The sequence below is a fragment of the Marmota marmota genome, unplaced genomic scaffold (assembly GCF_001458135.2).
Source record: "Marmota marmota marmota unplaced genomic scaffold, marMar, whole genome shotgun sequence".
Taxonomy (NCBI): domain Eukaryota; kingdom Metazoa; phylum Chordata; class Mammalia; order Rodentia; family Sciuridae; genus Marmota; species Marmota marmota.
The window spans coordinates 9284858-9305491 of NW_026000020.1; the positions used below are offsets into that span (position 1 = coordinate 9284858).

At 53.7% G+C, this 20634-nt stretch overlaps 2 protein-coding genes across 3 annotated transcripts; both read left to right on the top strand.

The window, feature by feature from the left end:
• On the top strand, positions 1 to 4270 carry Il36rn (interleukin 36 receptor antagonist). Its single transcript, XM_015499774.2, has 4 exons — positions 1 to 303; positions 1894 to 1979; positions 2595 to 2722; positions 2955 to 4270. The coding sequence occupies exons 1-4, from the start codon at positions 275 to 277 to the stop codon at positions 3189 to 3191; spliced, it is 480 nt and encodes a 159-aa protein (XP_015355260.1). The 5' UTR covers positions 1 to 274; the 3' UTR covers positions 3192 to 4270.
• A 3853-nt stretch (positions 4271 to 8123) lies between these two features.
• Il1f10 (interleukin 1 family member 10) lies at positions 8124 to 15669 on the top strand. 2 transcript variants are annotated; one of them, XM_015499656.2, is made up of 5 exons: positions 8124 to 8191; positions 12984 to 13042; positions 14408 to 14493; positions 14753 to 14880; positions 15179 to 15669. In XM_015499656.2, exons 2-5 carry the CDS (start codon positions 13011 to 13013, stop codon positions 15389 to 15391), a joined length of 459 nt encoding a protein of 152 aa, XP_015355142.1. In that variant the 5' UTR covers positions 8124 to 8191; positions 12984 to 13010; the 3' UTR covers positions 15392 to 15669. The 2 variants fall into 2 exon arrangements, with proteins under 2 accessions (XP_015355142.1, XP_048666345.1); XM_048810388.1 differs by lacking the exon at positions 8124 to 8191 and adding an exon at positions 8847 to 9507.
• Positions 15670 to 20634: the final 4965 nt, after the last annotated feature.

Below are 20634 nucleotides of genomic sequence, written 5' to 3' on the forward strand. Positions count from 1 at the left end.
TTAAAAAGCCGAGGAGCCGAAGACTCCGCAGGCTCCCGCCAAGGGAAAGGAGCCACCGAGGTGTCCTCTGGGTGCTGGCAGGACAGGCTCTGCTGACCCCAGCTCCAGAAGCCCTGGCCCAGCGGATGTGGTTACCCGCTGGGAGGCTCAAGAGCTTGCTTGCTCCCCGGGCCCCTGACAGCCCTCAGCCTTTGTCTGCACCTAATTTTTTTTTTTTTTTTTTTTTTTGCTGTTTGTTTCAAAATAGGGGAATCTGCACATCGAGGAATTCAAGATGGTCCTGAGCGGGGCGCTGTGCTTCCGGTGAGTGTGTGGGCCTCCGAGAAGAGTGCGATCTGGGTGGACCTGTCCAGCCTTGTGAGGGCGGGAAGGGCCTGCTGCCCCAGCCGGGGCTCCCAGCGGAGGACAGGCGGCTGAGAGTCAGGGCCAACAGTCGCTGCCCCTGCCATTCTTCCAGCCTTTCAGACTGGGACAGGACCTGGCAGCCCACCTCAGGGGGACAAGTAACCACGGGGCCAGGGCTGCAGCCTGGTCCACGTACGGGGAAGATGGGAGCCAGGAGCCCCCCTCTGAGCTCTGCTCTGCTCCCTACGCCATGAGTTAATGTCACTCCAGCCACCACCTCCCTGCAGCCCTGGGGGTGGGGGGAATAGAATCAAAACAATCTCCAGAGGTCTGCCCACCCACAAGTGTGTACTGACCCAGAAACTCAGCTGTGTGTGAACTTCACAGTGAAGGGGGAGAGCAGCCCTCTCTGACGTGAGTCTCGTCTGACTGGCCCTCCATATCCTTGGTTTCCACATCCACAGAATCAATCAACTGTGGATTTAAAAAAATATATATATGTATGTATAAATCGCATCTGCGGTGAACATGTGCAGATGATCTTCTTGTCATTATTCTCTAAACAATGCAGTATGACAGTGTTTGCATACATTTGCATGATGGTAGGTATTGTAAGTCATCTAGAGATGATTCATGGTATGGCAGAAGATGTGTGATGCTTCTATGCAAACACTACGCCAGTCTGTGTTGGGGCCTTGAGCCTTGTGGATTTTGGCGTCTGTGGGACCAGCAGCCTGGACACTTGGGGGACGACTGGCTAGCGCGTTTCAAGGTGTGTTCTATGGGCCTCAGTCCCATGGGGTTCTTTGTACATTCGAGCTCTCTGATCAAGTACATGCGGCAAGTGGTGCCTTCCCTGTCCTGGTAAGAGCTCTCGGTGCCCTCAGCATGCCAGTGACTTTGGATCTTACTAAGTAATGGAGCTTGTTTAATCATGTTAGGTCAAACATGCAGCCAATGTTTACACTGCAGACTTTTCCCCAGTTAATATCTGCAGAAACCTGCTTCAGAGTACATCTTTCACCTCACAGTATATCAGAAAACCAATCAACTCATATACAAGCAATAACTAAGAAAAGTAAAATAAATCAATTTTAAATTTAGAGAAAATCCTCACTCAGGAATACATGGCCAAGTGGAAGTAAATGTCCACTGAAGTCTTCAATAATGCTCGAAGATACAGATTTTAATCAGGAAGAGACCTGGGTGCTATCTAACCCATCTTTAGCAATGAGGAGACTCAGGCCCAGAGAGAGTAGGTGATGTGTCCCTGTGGCTCAGCAGCATGGACGGCAGCTGCAGTCACTTCTCTCTGAGAGACCATGTGGGGACTGTGGATAGGAAAGATTGGGTAGGGTGAGACTCAGGTGGGGGCCTGGGCTCATCCCCTGGTAAGGTAGGGGCCCAGCAGGCCTGGGGGAAGGCTGGGCTGTGGTACCCAGCATTGTTGGAAGAGAGGGCGGCAAGACGCTCAGACTGGGGGACTCTGGGCCAGGGCAAGCTGCAGGAGCCCCGTTCCTCACGGCCTCCTCCTTCCCCACGTTTCAGAATGAAGGACTCGGCCCTGAAGGTGCTCTATCTGCACAACAACCAGCTTCTGGCCGGAGGGCTGCACGCGGGGAAGGTCATTAAAGGTTGGTGTAGAGCAGGACCTGAGTGGTCCCCATCCGTGTCCCTCTGCGGGAGGCACCCGAGGAGGCTTCCCAGCAGGCCTGCAGACCTCAGCAGCAGGGAACACTGTGTGGCCTCGTGCTTACCCACATGCTGTGGCGGATAGTCTCTGAGAGTGCACACCTGTCCACCTGGGCACTCGTAAGGGTCACTGGAGCCAGTTGGCCCCTCTGCTGTAGTGTGCACATGTGTGCTGCTGTGTGTGTGAGCATTGTGTGCATGTGCATGGGGTGGGGGGTGCAGGGGGAGCTAGTCCTCTTCTGGGAGGCTCATAAAGACAGGGCTCAGAACGGAGGCCTGGGCATCAAATGAGGTACTGGGGAGGGTCTCTTGGGGTTGGAGACAGCTCTAAATGTGGGGGCTGCAGTGTCAGGTGGCACCAGGTGCTTCTGTGCCTTGATGTCCACTCTGGGACAGTGGCAGGAGGATGGCCTTCTCCCTGTGACAACTGCTGAAAGATTCCCCTTCTGCCCAGCGTGAGGACAGGAGGCCTCATGCTGGCCCTGCTCCCAGAGTCCAAGATCAGGGAGAGGGAAACAAAGGCCCCCAAAGGCCCGTACCTTGACTCTTGCCCACAGGTGAGGAGATCAGTGTTGTCCCTAATCGGTCACTGGATGCCAGTCTGTCTCCAGTCATCCTGGGTGTCCAGGGAGGGAGTCAGTGCCTGTCGTGTGGGACAGAGAAGGAACCAACTCTGAAACTGGAGGTGAGCCCTGTTCCGCGTCCTCACCATCTGGAGACTAAGCTGGCCAGTTCTGAGGCTGGGCACTGCCTCTGGGCACCTTAGGGACCCTGAAAGTTGCTGCTGGTCGTGGCTCTGCTTGCTCCCCAAGGGCTCTGCCTAGCCTGGGCCTCCCACTGTCCGCCCCCGCCCCTCACCGCTGCTCCTCGCCCCTGCCTCTTACCGCTACCCCTCACCCCTGCCCCTCTGTTGGCAGCCCGTGAACATCATGGAGCTCTACCGCAGCGCCAAGGAGTCCAAGAGCTTCACCTTCTACCGGAGGGACATGGGACTCACCTCCAGCTTTGAGTCAGCCGCCTACCCAGGCTGGTTCCTCTGCACAGCGCCCGAGGCTGACCAGCCTGTGAGGCTCACCCAGATCCCCGAGGACGCTGCTTGGGACACCCCCTGGGACGCCCCCATTACGGACTTCTACTTCCAGCCCTGTGATTAGGGCCACGGTTGCCCCCACAACTCCCCGGGCAGCGCCAGCTCCAGCGGGGGCAGGGGGTGAGGGGGACCATCCCTGCTCTCAGAATTCAGGGCACCCAGCCAAGCTCCCTTCTTCTGGTCCCAGTTTGTGTAAAGTCTTCTCAGTTTGGGGATCAGTACCCACATTCATTGCCCACGGGGTGGTCCTACTGTGGAACCTTAAAACACCTCGTGGGATAAACCGGGAGCAGCATAAAATTACTGAGTGGGATTCCTTCATGCTTAAAGGTGCCTGACTCAGCGCCCAGGTGCCCACTGAGGTCCTGTCACCCCCCGGGGTGCAGGAGAGGGAGGTGGCCACAGGTAGATGGACCATGATCCCCTGCCGGTCCAGCCCCTCCCCATTCCTGCCATGGTCTGCCTCTTCCGTCTCTGCCCTCTTCCTCTGGCCCTGGGCATGGGAGGGCCTGGGAGGGTGTCCCTGGGGAAGCAGCTTCACCTCAGAAGACAGGAGATGGGCATGCCATCTCTTTTAGAAACCCAAGATACAAAGAAAACCTCCAGTGCTGTTCTCTCCTCCCATGGAAAGATGTTTACAGCATGTTGTGAAGAGCATATTACAAAGTCAGAGCTCTTGCAATTTCTTTTGAGTTTAAAAGAAATACCTAAGTATATATTTCTGAATCAAACCTCCCTGGAAGTTACGTCAGTAGCAGCAGGTTCTGGGTGGTGGCGCTATAGGTGACTTTTCTGTCTATTTTTATTTTTAATCTGTTTCCTAATTTTTCTATCATGAGGATGGGTTCCAATTGTCATTATAAAGAAGAAGTTAATAGGGAGATTGAGGAACTGGAAAAGACACCATTTCTGACTGTCCTCAGCCTCAAGCTGAGTTGAGCCCGGTGCTCTGGGGGGCAGACACAGGGGCAGAAACCTCCCCAGCAAAGCACCAAGAAGAGGATGCGATGGGCTCCTGTGGCTGGAGTCTCCAGAGTAAGGGAGTCGCAGGAAATACCCCAGACAAAAGACAAACAGAACAAATGAAAAAACAACAACAATAACAAAAACCCTACATAATAAAAACTTTTTTAAAAAATCAAAGTTAGCCTCAGCAACTTAGTGAGGCCCTCTGCAAACCAGTGAAACCCTGTCTCTAAAGAACATAGTAAAAAAGGGCTGGAGATGTGGCTCAGTAGTTAAGTGCCCCTGAGTTCAATCCCTGGTACCATCATCATCATCGTCATCATCATCATCGTCATCATATCATCATCACAACAACAGCAACAATAATAACAATAATAATTTTAAAAATCCTGTGCTTTGAACTGGAACGACCCACAGTCCCTGGAAGCCCAAGACCTGGGATCAGCTCCCAAGAGGGCTGCTGTACCAAATGAATAGTGTCCTTCCTGAGTTCATGTCCTTCCTGGACCTCAGCCTGTGGCCTTCCTTGAGGATGGGGTCTTTACGGATGGTTGCCACAGGGTCAGGCTGCATTAGGGTGGGCTAAATTCTCCTGTGACTAGTGTCCTTGTAAGAAGAGGACCCAGAGACTCAGAGGAAGCACATCAGGACAGTGGCAACCTCCTGGATTGTGAGAGAATAAATCTTTGTTGTTTGACGCGTGAAGTGTGTGGTGACTGGCTGCATAGCCACCGTGACCCCAACTCCTGGAATTCACACCCTGTATGCACGCCTCCCACACTGCGCGCCAGAGGTGTCCTGGGCCAGTGGGATGTGGCTAAAGTGACTGACGGCTTGCCCCCTGTGAGAGTAAGTTATAGGAGACACTGGGCCTTCTATCTTGAGATGCCTTTTCTCTCTCTCTCTCTCTCTCTCTCTCTCTCTCTCTCCATCTCACCTCCTCTTCTCCGCTGGCTCTGTAGCTTCCTAGGTACACCCATGTGAAAAACCAGAGTCTCCAAACCACAGCCACAGGCATGGAACCAGTCCTGCAGCCTGTCTGGCCTTCAGTGATGAGAGCCACCCAGCTGACAGCTGGCTTGCAGCCTCCTGACACAGAGCAGAGCCGTCCAGAGTCCTGCCCCAGAAACTGTGTGAGCTCATTGCTCGGTTCTGGAGTGACTTGTTCTGAAGCGTAGATGATGAAGACCCAAGGAAGGGAGACTCACTGCATTCATTTGATTATGATTGCAATTTTTCCAATTTTTTTCCTTCTCAAAATGAACTCTGACCCTTTATTGATCCAAATAGTCTATTTAAATGCCTATCATGCAAAATTTGTTAAATGTTCTCTGCTTCAGGAAGGATTAGATCATTCTTGACTGCTGCACACATCTAGTTCTACAAGCCAGGGTCTGTTCTAGTGTCCCTACCAGCATCCTGAGGACTGAACCCAGAAGCCACAGCAGGGTCCCATATCTGAGCCTCAGCTATTCCACATGCAGCTCACCTGTTGGACCAGACTGGCAGGTTCAAAGCCTTCAGAGGGAGGGACAAGAACAGGGTCAGGACAGGAGGGATGACCTCCATGGGCCTCAGCAACTCCAGCTCAGGCACTGCTGAGGTCCCCATGGGCTCCAGGTACCAGGCTGTGTTTCTGTACACCGGTTCCTGTACCCGCTCTCTGTGGGTCCAGACACAGTCTTAGGTTGCCCTTCTGCTCTGGGGCTCTTCACCCCCCTCCCTGTCTAGAAAAACTGCCCATCTTTCATACCCTGCTAAGATGTCACGTCCTCCAGGAAGCCTTTGATGAGCTGAGAGTCCTGGTCATTTGTTCTGGCAACGCTTCATGTTCACCTCCTTGCAGTGAGTTGGCTTGGAGTCTGTGGCCCCAGGATGACCCCGAGGTTAGGGCTGCGTCAGTTTGCTTCCGGACATAAGCACGGTGCTTGGCAAACACTGGAATCTAGTGAGCATGGAATGTGGCCACTCTCTCTCCACCCTGGAACATTCTCTCCCTCATCTTCCACCCAACTAAGCCTCTAAGGGTGGAGCTTAAATTCCACTTCATTCTTGAAGGTTTCTCCAGCCTGAAGTGATTTGCTTCACCATTTATGGGATGACAGGATTCACAAGGGCTTCTGCCTAAATGTGCAGGCATTTATAAGTCAGTAGGAAAAGGAGGACATTAAACACTACCTTGGGGTATGTGTGGCCGTGGGTGCTGGCACCATGGTGGTTCAAGTGAAAAAGACCTGGTGGTTTCAGATTTCTGCAATTGTTGATTAAACTGTAGGCCTGGACCCATGTCACCAGAGACACAATCTCCACACCATATGGGGCGTCATGCCAGCTCCAGAAATGGAAGAGCAGAGGAGGTCCCAAGGGCAGGTCACCAGGGAAGAGGTGAAGCTGCTGAGGGTCTTCACGCTGAAGAAGCAGCACACGGGGAGCCCCGCAGACACTCAAAGTTCTGCCGAGTAGAAGAGTATCCTTGTTCGTGTCATTCCAGAAAGCACAAATTGGACAGACGGGTGGAAATGATGTGGAGACGGTTTTTCCTGAATGATCCCAGATTTTTAACCACTAACTCCACAAACATTGTTAGTGCTTCTTCCAGAGGTTGTGCAGTCCCTGGCCTTAGAGATGCGGAGGAAAAGTCTCATCAACCTATATCTCCAGAGCTCCATAATACTGACCTCTCCATCTGGAGGGACACCAGGACATCATGTCCAAGGTCATTTTAATTTCCCAAGATTTTTTTTTTAAACAAGGAGTTTCTCTGCAACTGTGGCTTCCAACATGCCCTTGGTCCACAGCTTAGAGATTCTGGTCATTTAAATTATCTTTCAAGTGTTTGTGACTTTGCTCCCAGCTGAACTGTGAAGCTACTTAACAGCAGGAACTGAGCACTGTTCATGTCTTTGTCATAGAGCAGATAAAAGCTTAGTAAACATGCACTTACTGCCTGATGTGACACCCACGCTTTACTCCTTCCCACAGAGAGGAGGGAGAGTGGGAGGAGTGGAGAGTGAGCGCTGGCTGTAGAAGCAATGTTCTGGCCTCCCTCCTGCCCATCTTCTCTCCCTTCTTGTCCTGCAACCATCTGGGTCTTGGATGGACCCCTCCCTTCTCCCCATCAAGCCCTCTATGGAAATTTACAAATGATATGAGAACGAGAGAGAGAGAGAGAGAGAGAGAGAGAGAATTAGAGAAAGGCTGCTAGTCTCCAGTGGGCATGACACCAATCTCTTTGCCCCTTGTCATAGATGGATGGGTGGATGGGAAAGTGGATCTATGGATGGATGGATGGATGAATGGATGGATGGATGGATAGAGAAATATGTGGATGGGTGGGTGGGTGAATGATGGGATGAATAGATGATTAGATGGGTGAATTGATGAATGGATGGGTGGACAGCCTGGGTTAGGTAATGTCAGTTAGGGAACTGGGTATTCAGTGCTGACCTCTCGTTCTGACATCGTTCCTGCTAGTGTGGGGCACATAGCACCTCGCCAGTCCCAGGGTGAATATGATAAGGTCAACAGCTTCCACAGTTGGGTTTCCTTAGAGGATCTGTTTCATCAAGGTGATGTCAACCAATTAAACCTATTGAAAAGCAGAGACACCCCCCCACCTTTCCAAATAGGGCCACACACTCATGATGCTCTCAGCCCCTGATCTCACTTTCAGGTGCTTTCAGTAATCTTCAGACCTACCCGACGTCCCAAGTAACCACGTCCCAAGCCTTGATGGAGCCCCGTGGGTCACCGTTGATGTCTGACCCTACACTATGTCCCTGGCTGCCAAACCAATAATAACATGGCCAATGACAGTAGCCACAGAGTGAGGCTCAGTGCCTGGCCTCTGTCAGGGCTTTATGGGTGACTCTCGCCCCCTTCGATAAATACTCATTAATCTCCCCACCTTCTCATTATCCATACTGTGTCAAAGACATTGTGAAATCTCTGGGCTCTTCTTCCTCCCTGTCCTGGAATCAATGGCAGCGACTGCAGCAGGCTCGACCCACCCTCACCCACATATAAAGGTGGGGCCGACGCCCTGGAGAGAGCAGTAGGAGGCTCCGACACCAGGGTTCCAGGCGCCCGGATCTGCAGGTCAGTGGTGGGCTGGCAGTATTGCCTTCTTCTTTTTCTTCTATGTCCCCAAAATGTCCCCTTCTTAGTGCCACCTGTCAAGCCATCTGGTTAACAAAGAATCCCCTTCATAGAATTGGGGGGAATGATCGGTAGATCTAGCAGCTCATGGTGGGATCTGGGGAGTGGTTTAGGCTAAATCAAGTCTAGATTTTTAAATATTGAGAACCTTGGACTTTCAAAGACAATGCCAGAAGGCAGCATCTAGGCCAGTGAGGTCAAGCAGTGTTTGGTGAACTCGCGAGACCTTGGGGATGTCTAGTGCCTGCTCTGGTAGACGAGAGGCACACCAGCAGGGTCCCTGCGTCTTCGTCACACCCTGTTCAGCAAAAGCAGTATGTTCAGTAGTTTCTGTGTAAACTCTCACTGTGAAAACTGGTGACCTTGCCCAACCTCTCATTCCAAGGAGAGATAAATTGGAGGTTTAGGGACAAAAGGCAGCAAGGCAAATTGGTGGCCGAGTTAGGTCTGGAACCCAGCATTGCCATTCAGAGCCCGGGGTGTGCATTCCCATGTCCTGCTCATGAGCACCCGGGTCTGTCCGCCGGGCGGCTGGGGAGAGCATCGGGAGAGCTGGGTGCCAGGCTTCGTGACCTCGAGAGCTTATCGGCTTTTACAAGAGGAACGAATGTCTTAATGTACAACATTAAACAACAGTGACACTTAATAGGCCTTCAGAGCAGGGTTACAGCAGTAAAGGAAGGGTCATTAAACTCTGAGTCACGGAACCAAAGAGAATCTGACCTAGAAAGAACCCGAGCCCCGTCATCTAACCCTGGGATTTACAGACACTGACCCTGAAGACGGGCTGTCACAGTTGGGTTTCCTTAGATGACATGACCCTGCGTGTCTGGGTTCTTTGTCTGTGTGAATAATTAATGGGACAGAACTGGATACCCTTCTATGTGGACACCAATGTCCAGCAATCTTAATACTAGAGCTCTGGATGGACAGCGGTGAGAGAAATTGAGAGGCAAGTTAAGGATGCCCTCTGCAAAGGTGAGGAAGGAGTCTGCTGCCTGTAGAGGTGACTCGTGCCACCTATAATAGTCAAGATGGGGCCAGGTGGTGGCAAAACGAGGAGCCACTTCAGATTCCAGAGCTGGGTGGGATGTGGTGAGAGAAGAGCTGAGAACAAGTCCAGGGGCCTCACAAGGGCTGGGCTGGGTTGAAGGCAGAAGAGCAGGAATGCAGTGGAGTTGCGTGGCCATCGAGAGCAGGAAGTTGCCAAAGGAGCCATCCACTGGGATTTGAGGACAAGGCAGACACACAGAGAGGTGGGAGCTAGGTTTGGTTCTCCTCAGGTTTTGAATTTGATAATGAGTTTTATGAGCCCAACGCATATTCTGGAGGTGTGAGGAATGGAACTGAGAGGGAAGTGGGTGGGAGGAGGAGAAGCTGACCACCCCAAGCTTAGGAGTGTAATGTGGTGGAGTGTAATGGTGGGATACCCAAAGTGTAATGGCGGGGTGTACTGCAGACGGCTGGAGGTCAAGGTGTGGAGACATTAGATCAAGAGGTCACTGCGGTGGGAAGCCATGGACTGCAGCTCCATAGGACATGGCACAGAAGTGCTCAGGACATGGAGTGGTGACCTTTGGGACAGCTCCAGAAGGAGGGAGAGTCTGCAATGGACCTGAGACAGAGAGGACAGGTGGGAAGGGCATCACCCAATGTCAATCCTTCCTGGGAGCCAAGAGGTCAAAGCAGAGCCCATGGACGTGGCTCCACGGGAGCTAACACCGTCTCGGAGAGAACAGACTCCACGTAGATGATGTGCAGGGGACAAGGAGAGGTCAGGGCAGGTATGATATATAGGGGACGAGGACAGGTCAGGGCAGCTGTGATGTGCAGGGGGACAAGGAGAGGCCAGGGCAGCTGTGATGTGCAGGTGGACATGGACAGAGCTCAGCACCACTGGTCACTGGGATTCGACCCAGAAGAGAAGTGAGGAGGTCTGAGACAGCTAGAGGTCATGTCCAGGGAGTAGTAAAGGAGGAAAGAGGGATAGAGGCCAAGGTCCAGTGCAAGGTCATCTGGGGCCTAAAGGGAAGGCAAGGCTTGGGGAGGGAGCTCAAGGTGCACTGGGAAGGGCCTCGGCACAGGGGCAGCCCAGCGGCCACCTTCTCAGCCCTACTCACCTCCTCTCAATGTAGCCAGGACCCAGGCAGAGAGGCCCAATATGGAGTCCATGGGACACCCGCTAGGGTGGGTTACAGAACCCAGAGGGTCCAGTGGGGCTGGACCACCACTGAGCTTCCGCCTGCTCTGTGAGCCGACTGACCAGGAGGGGCAGTCTTCAGCCGCACACAAGGCCCGTTGCTTAGGCCCGCCCCTTCTGGATCTCAGTGCACCTAACAGGCTGCCCACGTCTGTGGCCATCACCAAAGGTGCCTCGGCGGTGTGGCTAGGTGGGAGCATATCAGGTGGGCTGGACTCTAGGCCACACTGCTCTTGGACCACCTGGACTGGGTGTTGGTTGGTACTTTGTAACTAGAAGTGTGGTCCAGGGGCCAGCAGTGTGAACACTGCCCAGTTGCATGTTTGAAAGGCAAAGTCTTGGTCCCTGTCCCAGACCCAGGGAACCAGTCTGCAGTTTCACCAGAGCTGCAGGTGACTGGCATGTGCACTGAACAGCGGGAAGGACGGAGCTGGCACACCGAGGCCCAAGGCTGGCCATCATTGAACCGCCTCAGGCCTCACTCAGTCAGTACCCTCAGCCCCCGAAATAATGTCCATCAGAGTCCCCAGGTGCTAGGTGCTGTGTCGCTCACCTGTAATCCCAGCTGCTCAGGAGGCTGAGGTAGGAGGATGGCAGGTTCAAAGCCAGCCTTAGTGAGGCCCTAAGCAACTCAGCAAGATCCTGTCTCAAAACAAAATATAAAAAAGGACTGGAGATGTGGCTCAGTGGTTAAGTGCCCCTGAGTTAAGTCCCCAGTACCAAAAAAAAAAAAAAATATATCCCCCAGGTGATCCAGGTGGTCAAGCATGTTTGGGAGCCAATGATTTTTGACTGAACACTTTTTTTTTTAATTTAAAAAAAAACAACTTTATATTACAAAGAAAATTTGGGGTTATTATAGGAAAAATGTTGAAAGGTATTAAAAAGTCACTTATAATCCTATCGGTCATAGACAAGTGTTATAAAAACACTAGATGTCTTTATTAACACGTGTGCATCTCTGTATGTGTGTGGACGGGCTGTCATGTGCGCATTATTCATAACCTGCGCATTTCCCAGGTGTATTTGAAAATTTCACGTTCTAAACCTTCATCGATGATGTCATCTTCAGTGTACACATATGTCTTCTTTTCTGTAATTGCCATAATTTTTTTTTTTTTAACCAATCGCCTGTTAGGTTCGTTGAGAACACTTAGGCTTTTCCCATCTTCACCATATTATAAAAAGCGATGCAGTGTGCATCGTTATAACTGGACATTTGGGCAATCTGTCATTTTATTTAGACCAAGGAGAACTCATGCCACCTCAGAGCTGTGGGATGACCCTAACGCCCGTGTCCAGCCGGCATCTGCACCCTTACCCTGCTCTCCTTCACTTCCATCAACCCCCAAACTCTTGCCTCAAGGCCCAGGGATCCAAAGTGACCTGTCCAAGGGGACAGTGGCAGATCCAGTACCCAAGGACACCTTGGTTTTGGCCCTACTTCTTCAGCTCCCAGGCCATGGGGCTCGAGCCCTCTGCTCCAGCCGATCCCCTCGCCTGCCGCCCCAATGCCCAGGGTATCACCCTGCCCCTCTAGCCCTGCTCCTTCTGGTGGCCCTCCGGGCTTCTTTCCTGTCTCGTTTCCTGTGTTCTCACGTGTTTCTTCTCTCCTCCCTTCTCACTTGGCCGGGCCCACATGGGGAGAGGGAGGAAGGCTGGTCAGGGACTCCACAGACGCCCCTGGCCAACAGCAGCCCTGGCCATTCTTACGGTTGGCTGCTTTCCATGCCCGAGTCTGGGCTGGCCTCTCTGCAGGGTGGTCATTTCCTGGCGGCACTCTGGGATAGGATGACCCCCCTGAGGAAGGAGCAGGGTCCTGTGAAGCTTTGCACCGGGCTTACACAGGGACAGTCTCTTTGCAGGAGCCTCTGACTCTGGGGGCTGACCCATTTTCCACAGTGAGCACACCAGGACAGGGGGCTGGGCTCCTTTAAGGCCCCGCAGAGCAACAGGTGTCCCTGGGAAGGGTGTGCCTAGCCCTGCAGGAAGCCCCTGCCTGGACGGTGGCTGGAGAGGCCTCCTAGCGATGCTGCTCTTCCCTCTGCGCTCGGGCTCTGGGACATGGAAGCCCTTGCTAGGTCAGGGGACAGGAATGTGGTGACCTCCAGGCTGGGAATTGGGACAGGATCTGCTTCCGGTTCATCTCCAGCTGTGGGGCTCCATCACACAGCCCCTCTCAGCCAGGAAGCGTCCTGATAAGTTATTTGGGGGACCTGTCTTCCACTTTCCCAGAGCTAGCACCAGAGATGGGCACAAGTGAGCGCATGCAGGCGCGCGCACGCACACGTGCACATGCACAGGCACACACCCCCTCCAGGCTCACAGCCCTGCTGCCTCCTCCTGATCCCCAGTGAGGAAGACACAGAGCTCCCTGAAGCTGGATGGGCTGGGCTGGGGCGCTGCTGGATTCCAGCAGGCTGGTTAGAGCTAGGTGGCTTTTGCAGCCTGTTGCAGGTGACTCTGTGCCCTGGATGCATGCCCCTGCCTGCTGCCCCTCCCTCTCTAACAGCCCCTCTCTCTCTCCCTCAGTGAGGACCAGACACCCCTGATTACAGGATGTGCTCCCTCCCCATGGCGAAATACTACATGTAAGTCGTCCTGCTGTGGCCCTGCTTGCCCGCGGGGCTGGGCCCATATGGGCAGAGGGAGGAAAGCTGGTCAGGGACTCCACAGAAACCCGTAATCACTCTCCATCATCACACTCTGCAGTGACAACAGCTCTCTTTCCCAATTCTCCGAGATACCAGCCATTCTATGCTTCCCCCCCACCCAGAGAAACCTGTAAAGAAAACATTACCAACTCTGGGAACCAGGCGCCTGGTGCCCCCATGCCAGGCGGCTACCAAAAGGCAGAGCCTGGGGTGGAGTTCATGTCACCTGTGTGGCCACACCGGCCTCTCTGAAAGCTGAGGCAACCCTGAATCCCAGTGACACTGTCTTCCTGGTGTTGTCTGTGGCCTTGGCCCTGAGCCCAGGCCCCCAACCCTGACCTGCATTTAGCCTCATTTGCATCCTCGGTTACTGTTCTCTGGTCTCCAAGTGGGGTGCTGCCGGCGGTCCAGGTGTGAGGGAGAACGTCCACGGGCAAGCCCAAGATGGTCCAGATCTGTTTTCATATACAAGTAAAACTGCTTTAAACATACAGCCAGTAGCTGAAGGTATTATACCCGGCTATTACTGAGGGAGAGAGGGCTTGGAGGCAGTGGCATGGGTCCAGAGACTCTGCCCTCAAACCTGTCGAGAGCTCCCCAGGCTCTGGGAGCAGCTGATGGGCATCTTGGAAACCAGCCGGGCAACCAAGCTGCCTGCGTGACTCTGCTGTTCCACCCGCTCACCTGGGTTTCTCCCCAGCCTGCCCGGCACGTTCCTGCCCTCCCAGGCTGGTCATTAGGACCACAGCCACCCCCAGATGACTGCAATCTGGCTCTGCCTGGGCTTTCTGCTGACCTGTATTTGGTCCACCTGGAGCACACCAGGCCCTGGCTCCCAGGGGCTGGATGGACACCTACCTAGCACAGCATATTTTAATTTTTGTTTTCCAATTTGCAGATTTTCTCCTACAGAAAGTCTTTAAAATATCTGAAAAAGCAAATCATGCTTCATTATCCACTTGATTAGTCCTTTTATTAAATAAAATAAACATTGATAAAAATTGGAGCAAGCTGGGAAAATTTGGGATAAGGCTCACTGTATCTCTGAGACATCTGAGCCTCGTGAGAGAACTTTCTCTACCCCTCCACGAGAAGGCTGGCTCCCCTCACTCTTCCAAGCCTCTGGAAACCAGGAGCTCAGGGGAGGAGGTCTTCTCTGGCTTCATTAAAACAGAGCGGTCTTGACCTGCTCTGGTGGAGAAGCAAGCATCCCTGCGCTCAGTGCTGCGGGTTAGAGGAAGGGCTTGGGGTCTCGGTGGTGCCTGAATGCAACAGACCCTCAGCACTGCCGTCCTGTTCCAGAATCAAGGATGCGGATCAGAAGGCGCTGTACACTAGAGACGGCCAGCTGCTGGTGGGCGACCCCGACACCGACGACTGCAGAGCTGGTGAGCTTCCCGTGGCCTCCATCCGGGCCCTGAGCCACGCTCCGCTCAGCGCAGCCCCCACTTGTCTCTGTTTCTGTCCCCACCAGAGGGGCAGCAGCTGTCCCCTGACAGAAAGAGGCAGGGGGCAGCTTTGGCCCAAAAGGACCCTGCAGAGTCCTGCTGGCCCTGCAGCCCAGGTGTGGCCAGGCCTGCAGGGCTTCTGCTCCCCGAGACCCTGAACCTGGGCTGCCCTCATCTCCTGTCTCTGTCCTCCTTCCAGAGAAGATCTGCGTACTTCCTAACAGAGACCTGGACCGGGCTAAGGTCCCCATCCTCCTGGGGCTCCAGGGAGGGAGCCGCTGCCTGGCATGTGTACAGACAGAAGAGGGACCTTCCCTGCAGCTGGAGGTGAGACCCCGCCCCTCTCTGGGGGCGGTGTGGACCCTGCCTGGCCCCGAGGTGCTCTGCACCCACTTGTGGATTCTTGGTCAGGGCCATGGTCCCCCTTCCTCAGGGCCCCGTCCACCTTTCTCAGGGCCACCGTCCCACTTCCTCAGACTTCCACCCTCCCCCTTGTGCCCAGAACTAAGAGCCTTGCCTGTGGGAATCTGCACAAGGCATGTCCCTTTTGGTAGAGCCCCAGAGGCCTGTAGGGCCACACTCCCATCAGCACCCTGGTCCTGCAGCGGCCACCTTGCCCCTGCAGGACGTGAACATCGAGGACTTGTACAAGGGAGGCGAACGGGCCACGCGCTTCACCTTCTTCCAGAGCAGCCTGGGCTCCGCCTTCAGGTTGGAGGCGGCCGCCTGCCCTGGCTGGTTCCTCTGCGGCCCGGAGGAGCCCCAGCAGCCGGTGCGGCTTGCCAAGGAGAGCGAGCCCTCGGTCCGCACTGAGTTCTACTTTGAACAGAGTCGGTAGGGAGGCAGGAGGCACAGTCCAGCCTGTGCCCCCAAGCCAAGCTCATCCCACTTGTGGTAGGCAGAATAGTGGCCCACCAAGGACGTCCCCATCCTCAGCCCCAGAATCTGAATGTGTACCCTTCACGGCGAAGTCACTTAGCAAGTGTGACTCGGTTAAGCATCCTGAGCTCTCTGGTGGGCCTGTGGTCACCACAGGGACACATGAGATGGAGGCAGGAGGGTAAGGGGCAGAGGGGGATTGGAGGATGCCATGCTGCTGGGTTTGAGGATGGAGAAGGGAGCCACGTGCCACCCAAGCAGGTGTTTCTGGTGGCTGGAAAAGGCAAGGGAAGAGATCCTCCTCAGAGTCCCCAGAAGTCCCTGACACCCTTTCAGACTTCTGACCTCCAAAACATGAAAAAGAATAAATTTGTGTTGTTTTAAGCCACGGAGTTTGTGGTAACTGGCTAGTGTGACCACAGGAGATGACCACAGGGCCTCAGTCTGTCCTGTGCACAGTGTTCAGTGCAGGGGCTGTGGGGCACATGGAGATTTTTCTTGGAAGGCCACCACAGCTCCTGGATGCATTGAGTGTAAGCTCCCAGGGGGGCCCCTGAGTGGTGGTGACCTGGCATACTGGGGAATGCTGAGTGTAAGCTCCCAGGGGGGCCCCCTGAGTGGTGGTGACCTGGCATACTGGGGAATGCTGAGTGTAAGCTCCCAGGGGGGCCCCTGAGTGGCGGTGACCTGGCATACTGGGGAATGCTGGGCTGGAGCCTGGCCGACAGCTTGCACTGGAACTGATGTGGTCCTCAGGGCGTGATCCTCCTCCGTTTCGTGGAGGGCTGTGGCTGGGCTCAGACTGGAGCAGGGAGTCTGTGCTTCTGTGTCCGACAGGTGGGCTTCTGGTGTTGCTCCTCCTGCGCACATATTCTCGCTGCACTTGACCACGAGGACATTGAGAGAGTGACATGGCTAGCTGAAGGTCTGGTAGGCTTCCATGTTGAAGGCCAAGCTCAGACCTGGCCCACCTGAGTCCAGTGCTGTTCCACAAATCTGCATTCCACTCTAGGAGCTGAGGACCGAATGGCCAACAAAGTCTTACCCCTGGAGCTTGTCCTCGAGAGGCCGAAACACGGACAAGCAAATAAAATGGACAAGAGAGAGAAAAAGCAAACAGATGAGGCAGCTCACGCCTGGACCTACAGGCCCCTGGGATTCAGTGCCGAGTCCCTCAGGGAGGGCAGCACCGGGCCTGGACTCTGGTGAGGCTGAAGGACAGGAAGGAGCTGGGACTCGGAATGACCCAGGCAGAGGAATAGCAACCACTGTGGCCCTGAGACATAAGGCTGGGGGTGGGGAGGGGCAGGAAGGGACACTGGGGAGGTGAGCAGGACCAGCAGGTGTGGGCCAGAGAGGCCTTGAGGCCGAAGGGCGTCCATACACTGGGTGCAAAGGGGCGCTCTGGGAAGGTTTTCAGCAGAGGAGGGACATGATGGCCTTCACTTCACCTGTGTCTGCGACAGCAGCTGGTCTGCAGAAGGTGCTGAGTAAGTGCACAGTCTCTAACAAGTGAGGGGATCTCTGTAGGTTCTGGGAGGATGTCCATGGGCAGTGTAAGGAGGACTCCAGAAGAAAAGTGAGGGGAAGCCCTTGGCACAGAGCTAGAGTCACCAGGGAGGGCTGTGCCTTCAATCTGGGCCTCAGGGAAAAAGTGGTCCAGACAGAGAATGAGGTGACGGGCATTCTAGGCAGAAAGAGCCACTCAGGAAGGTGGGACTGGGGACAGCCCGTGCATCTGGGGCACGATGAGTGGGGCCTCGGTTGGAGTGCCTGGGTTGATTGCGAAGGCTTGATTGGTTGTGCCTGCCTGGCCACAGGGTGCACCTGGGAACCTGGAGGAGTCATTCAGGAACCTCAAGCAGGACTGGGATTCTAAGCTTGGGCCCCCATGGGCAGTGCTGGACTCACCCAGATGCCAACAGGGCCTCGGCTCTCCACCCCTGGCCTGACCTGCCTTCTGTCTGGTTCTGTGGTCAGCCTGACCCCTGCTTCATATTCCCATGGCCAGCTCATCTCCTTTACTCATGGATTAAAAGATAAACTGAGGCATACTTAGATTTTTTTTTTTATTTTTGGTACTGGGATTGAACCCAGGGGTGCTTAACCACTGAGCCACATCCCCAGCCTGTTTGATTTTTTGTTTTGAGACAGGGTCTCGCTCAGTTGCTTAGGGCCTCACTAAATTGCTGAGGCTGGCCTCAAACTTGCAATCCTCCTGCCTTAGCCTCCCGAGTCTCTGGGATTGCAGACATGAACTCATACCCAGCAAGAGTTTATTTGAGCGGACTGTGATTTTTGTATTAAAAGAACACAAGCTGCTGCTCAGGGCTCCTCCAGGTGGGCGTGTGGGGGCCGATTTTGTAAGGTATGCCTGAAGCAGGAGAAGAGGAGCATGGCTGGCTGAAGTGGGAAGTCCTCAGTTGGGTGTTGCCTGGGGGTTTCTAAATGGCAAAGTCTCTACTTAGAGGGTGGCCTGGCTCTGGTGGGGTTAGCGCACTTCATTTTCAAACGCTGTGACCATTCACTCTGAGCTGCACTTCAGTTTTCTGGAGTAGGAACCCAAGTTCTGGGCTATTTCCCCCCCAAAGCCTCCCAGTTACTTGCCTTAATACCTGGTGTTTCTCTCTCTCTCTCTCTCCCCCCCCCACCCCCCGTGGTGGTGCAGGGGATGGAACCCAGGGTCTCACGAATGCTGGGCAAGAGCTCTACCACTGAGCTACATCCCAGCCCGGGTCCCTCATTTTTGCTGGCTCTCCTCTTGTGACCTATGCACACTCTGATAGAAATAATGACAAGTTATTCGGGCTCCAGAGATTGAAAAGTAGGAAATGGAGGCCGCTCCTGCCAGGTGCAGTTCACAGGTGCCAAGGATATTCCCCCTCCCATGTCCCAAGACTTGTCTCCTGAATTCCTTGTCCTCCCTGGAGACCGCCCCAAAGTCTTCCCTCAGCAGCCAGGCCATGAGAGCTAAAATTAAGTAACTCTGCGGGAGAGGCCCACGTCGGCTCTTATCCAGTACTTACATCTCAGAGTGAACTGGTAGTTCAGGCGACAGGGTCAACAGGTAATTGGCGCACAGTGTCGCAACCTTTCAATCAGGCAGCACTGGGAGGCTCAGGGGTGGGGAGGTGTCTGCACGTGCCCATGTGTGTATGGGGTGCGTTTATGTAGCATGGACACGTGTCTGGGTCTGCGTGTGTGTGCTGGTGCTGAGAGCCACGGCCGAGTCTGTATGGCCCCTGGCATTTTGCCAACAGTATTGATTGACAGGCAAGGCATTACTATCCGCCTCTGCCGCAACTTTTGAGTTCTCGCACTATTTTGGAGTTCTCATGGGGATTTCCGGGGATTCCCCGAGAGTTCCCATTGGTTGGGGAAGTGCAGGAGGAGGGATTTCCGGGAGAGATATTTCCGGCTGGGGGTTCCTGGACAAGCCTCGTGGCGTTCGGGAGGATTCCCCGGGAGCTGTGTGAAGTGTTTTCCTGCAGTTTAAAAATAAAGTTTGTTCCTGCTTCAGTGGCTCGTGATTTGTGCCCAGCCAGACTGCGGCATGCTGGGTGCAGATGAGTGACCAGGTGTGCGCATGGTGCATGTCCACTGTAGGCTCCAGAGGCAGGAGCAGTTGGTTAAGAGGCCCCTCCTCTTTACCCAGAAGGCTCTGGATCAACCTTACACAGGAGAGCACTGCATTCAGGGTCCACTAGAACCTGTGTGTCCTAAATCATTCCAACCAAGACTCAGAATCTAGTCCCACTTCCCTTTGACCCAATTTTTCATCTCAGGATTTATGAACAACTGCTCTAAAAGCCACACACAAAAAAACCCTGCAGCACACACACAACACATGTAAGTTCCAGGAAGTCGACCTAGGTTTAGGGAGGAAAAATAAAACTGAAGAAAAGCAAAGGAAACTGTAATGGACATCACTGTTCCTAGAAAATTCTCTGAAATATACTATCAGTCCGTAAATGAACTTGACAGGTGAGTGCATTCAGCATAAACCGAAGTTAACATCTTGGATAGAAGTATTTACATTCAGTTTTTATTTATTTGTGAATCTACAATTTTATTTCACATGTACATGGTGACAAGGGCATGCTACCATTCTACCAAAGCACGCTCCACCCCACCCCAAATGACAACCTCCAATTGAGACCCACAGCCTGCAGTGCAGCCTTTGGGCTGCAGGGGGCGGCAGAGATCAGGCTCTGCGTTTGCCTTGCAGGCCTGGGAGCTCTCTGAGCCCCTGAAGACCCACACTTCCTACCCAGCAGCCCCTGTGCCCCAAAAGTCTGTCTCACAATGGATTCATCCTTCTGAAACAGAGAGGGAGTCAGACCTGGATCCTATGAAGACCCAGAACACATTTCTCTCTTGTGCAAAGTTGTTCCAGAGCCTCTTGGAATAAAGAGGAGGGCTCCCAATCAACTCTGCCTGCCTCTGGAGCCCATATCAAGTCTCCTAGCACCCCCTTAACAAGAGGGACTTGGCCCTGCCCCCTGAGAGTGCCAGGCCCGGTGGGAAGTTAGACACTGAGCACATACTCACATTGGGGTTTCTTGCATAACGTGAAGGAGCAGGGCATGCATTCCCGGCCCTCTTACCCTGAAACAGAGGCTGCAGGGAACAATCCTCCCGCACCCTCCAGCTCCTGGGACACCCTTACCCAGGCTCTGCGTTAAGGCAGAGTGTCTTCTATGGGATGTTTTTCTGAGGGTCCACAGCCAAATCATGGTCCTAGCACTGATCACATGATCTCGTCTACATAGAGGACCATGGATTCAGCATCCCTTAGCTAAGTATTTTCCAAACTGGTTCCTGGGAACACTTTTTAAAGTGAATGCTCATAGGTTTATAGGAAGAGTGGATTATCTCTGACCTCTCCTGTGTGTCTCTGCCTGTTTGTTCTCTCTGCTTCAGCCACACTGGTCTCTCCCAGCTCTCCAAAGACAGACACTCCAACTCCAGCACCATGCAACCCCAGGGCATTTGAACCCACTCTCTGTTAGGAGGCTTGTTCCCCAATGACCTGCATGGCTCATTTCCTCAAGGAGGCCTTCCCTGGCTACTTTATTTAAAATCACTGTATGCACCCCCATGAATCCTAGCACTCCTATGTCACCATGGTACCATTACATCTGACATACACTGTGATTCATTTTTTACTTATTGTACTTTTTTCCTTCTGCATCTGCTAGA

Bases quoted from the DNA above. Each gene is read 5' to 3' on its own strand.
- Il36rn (XM_015499774.2), top strand. From the start codon at position 275: ATGGTCCTGAGCGGGGCGCTGTGCTTCCG. The intron at 304-1,893 runs GTGAGTGTGTGG...CCCACGTTTCAG, and splicing joins AGCGGGGCGCTGTGCTTCCG to AATGAAGGACTCGGCCCTGA. The intron at 1,980-2,594 runs GTTGGTGTAGAG...TCTTGCCCACAG, and splicing joins CGCGGGGAAGGTCATTAAAG to GTGAGGAGATCAGTGTTGTC.
- Il1f10 (XM_015499656.2), top strand. From the start codon at position 13,011: ATGTGCTCCCTCCCCATGGCGAAATACTACAT. The intron at 14,494-14,752 runs GTGAGCTTCCCG...TCCTCCTTCCAG, and splicing joins CACCGACGACTGCAGAGCTG to AGAAGATCTGCGTACTTCCT. The intron at 14,881-15,178 runs GTGAGACCCCGC...TTGCCCCTGCAG, and splicing joins GACCTTCCCTGCAGCTGGAG to GACGTGAACATCGAGGACTT.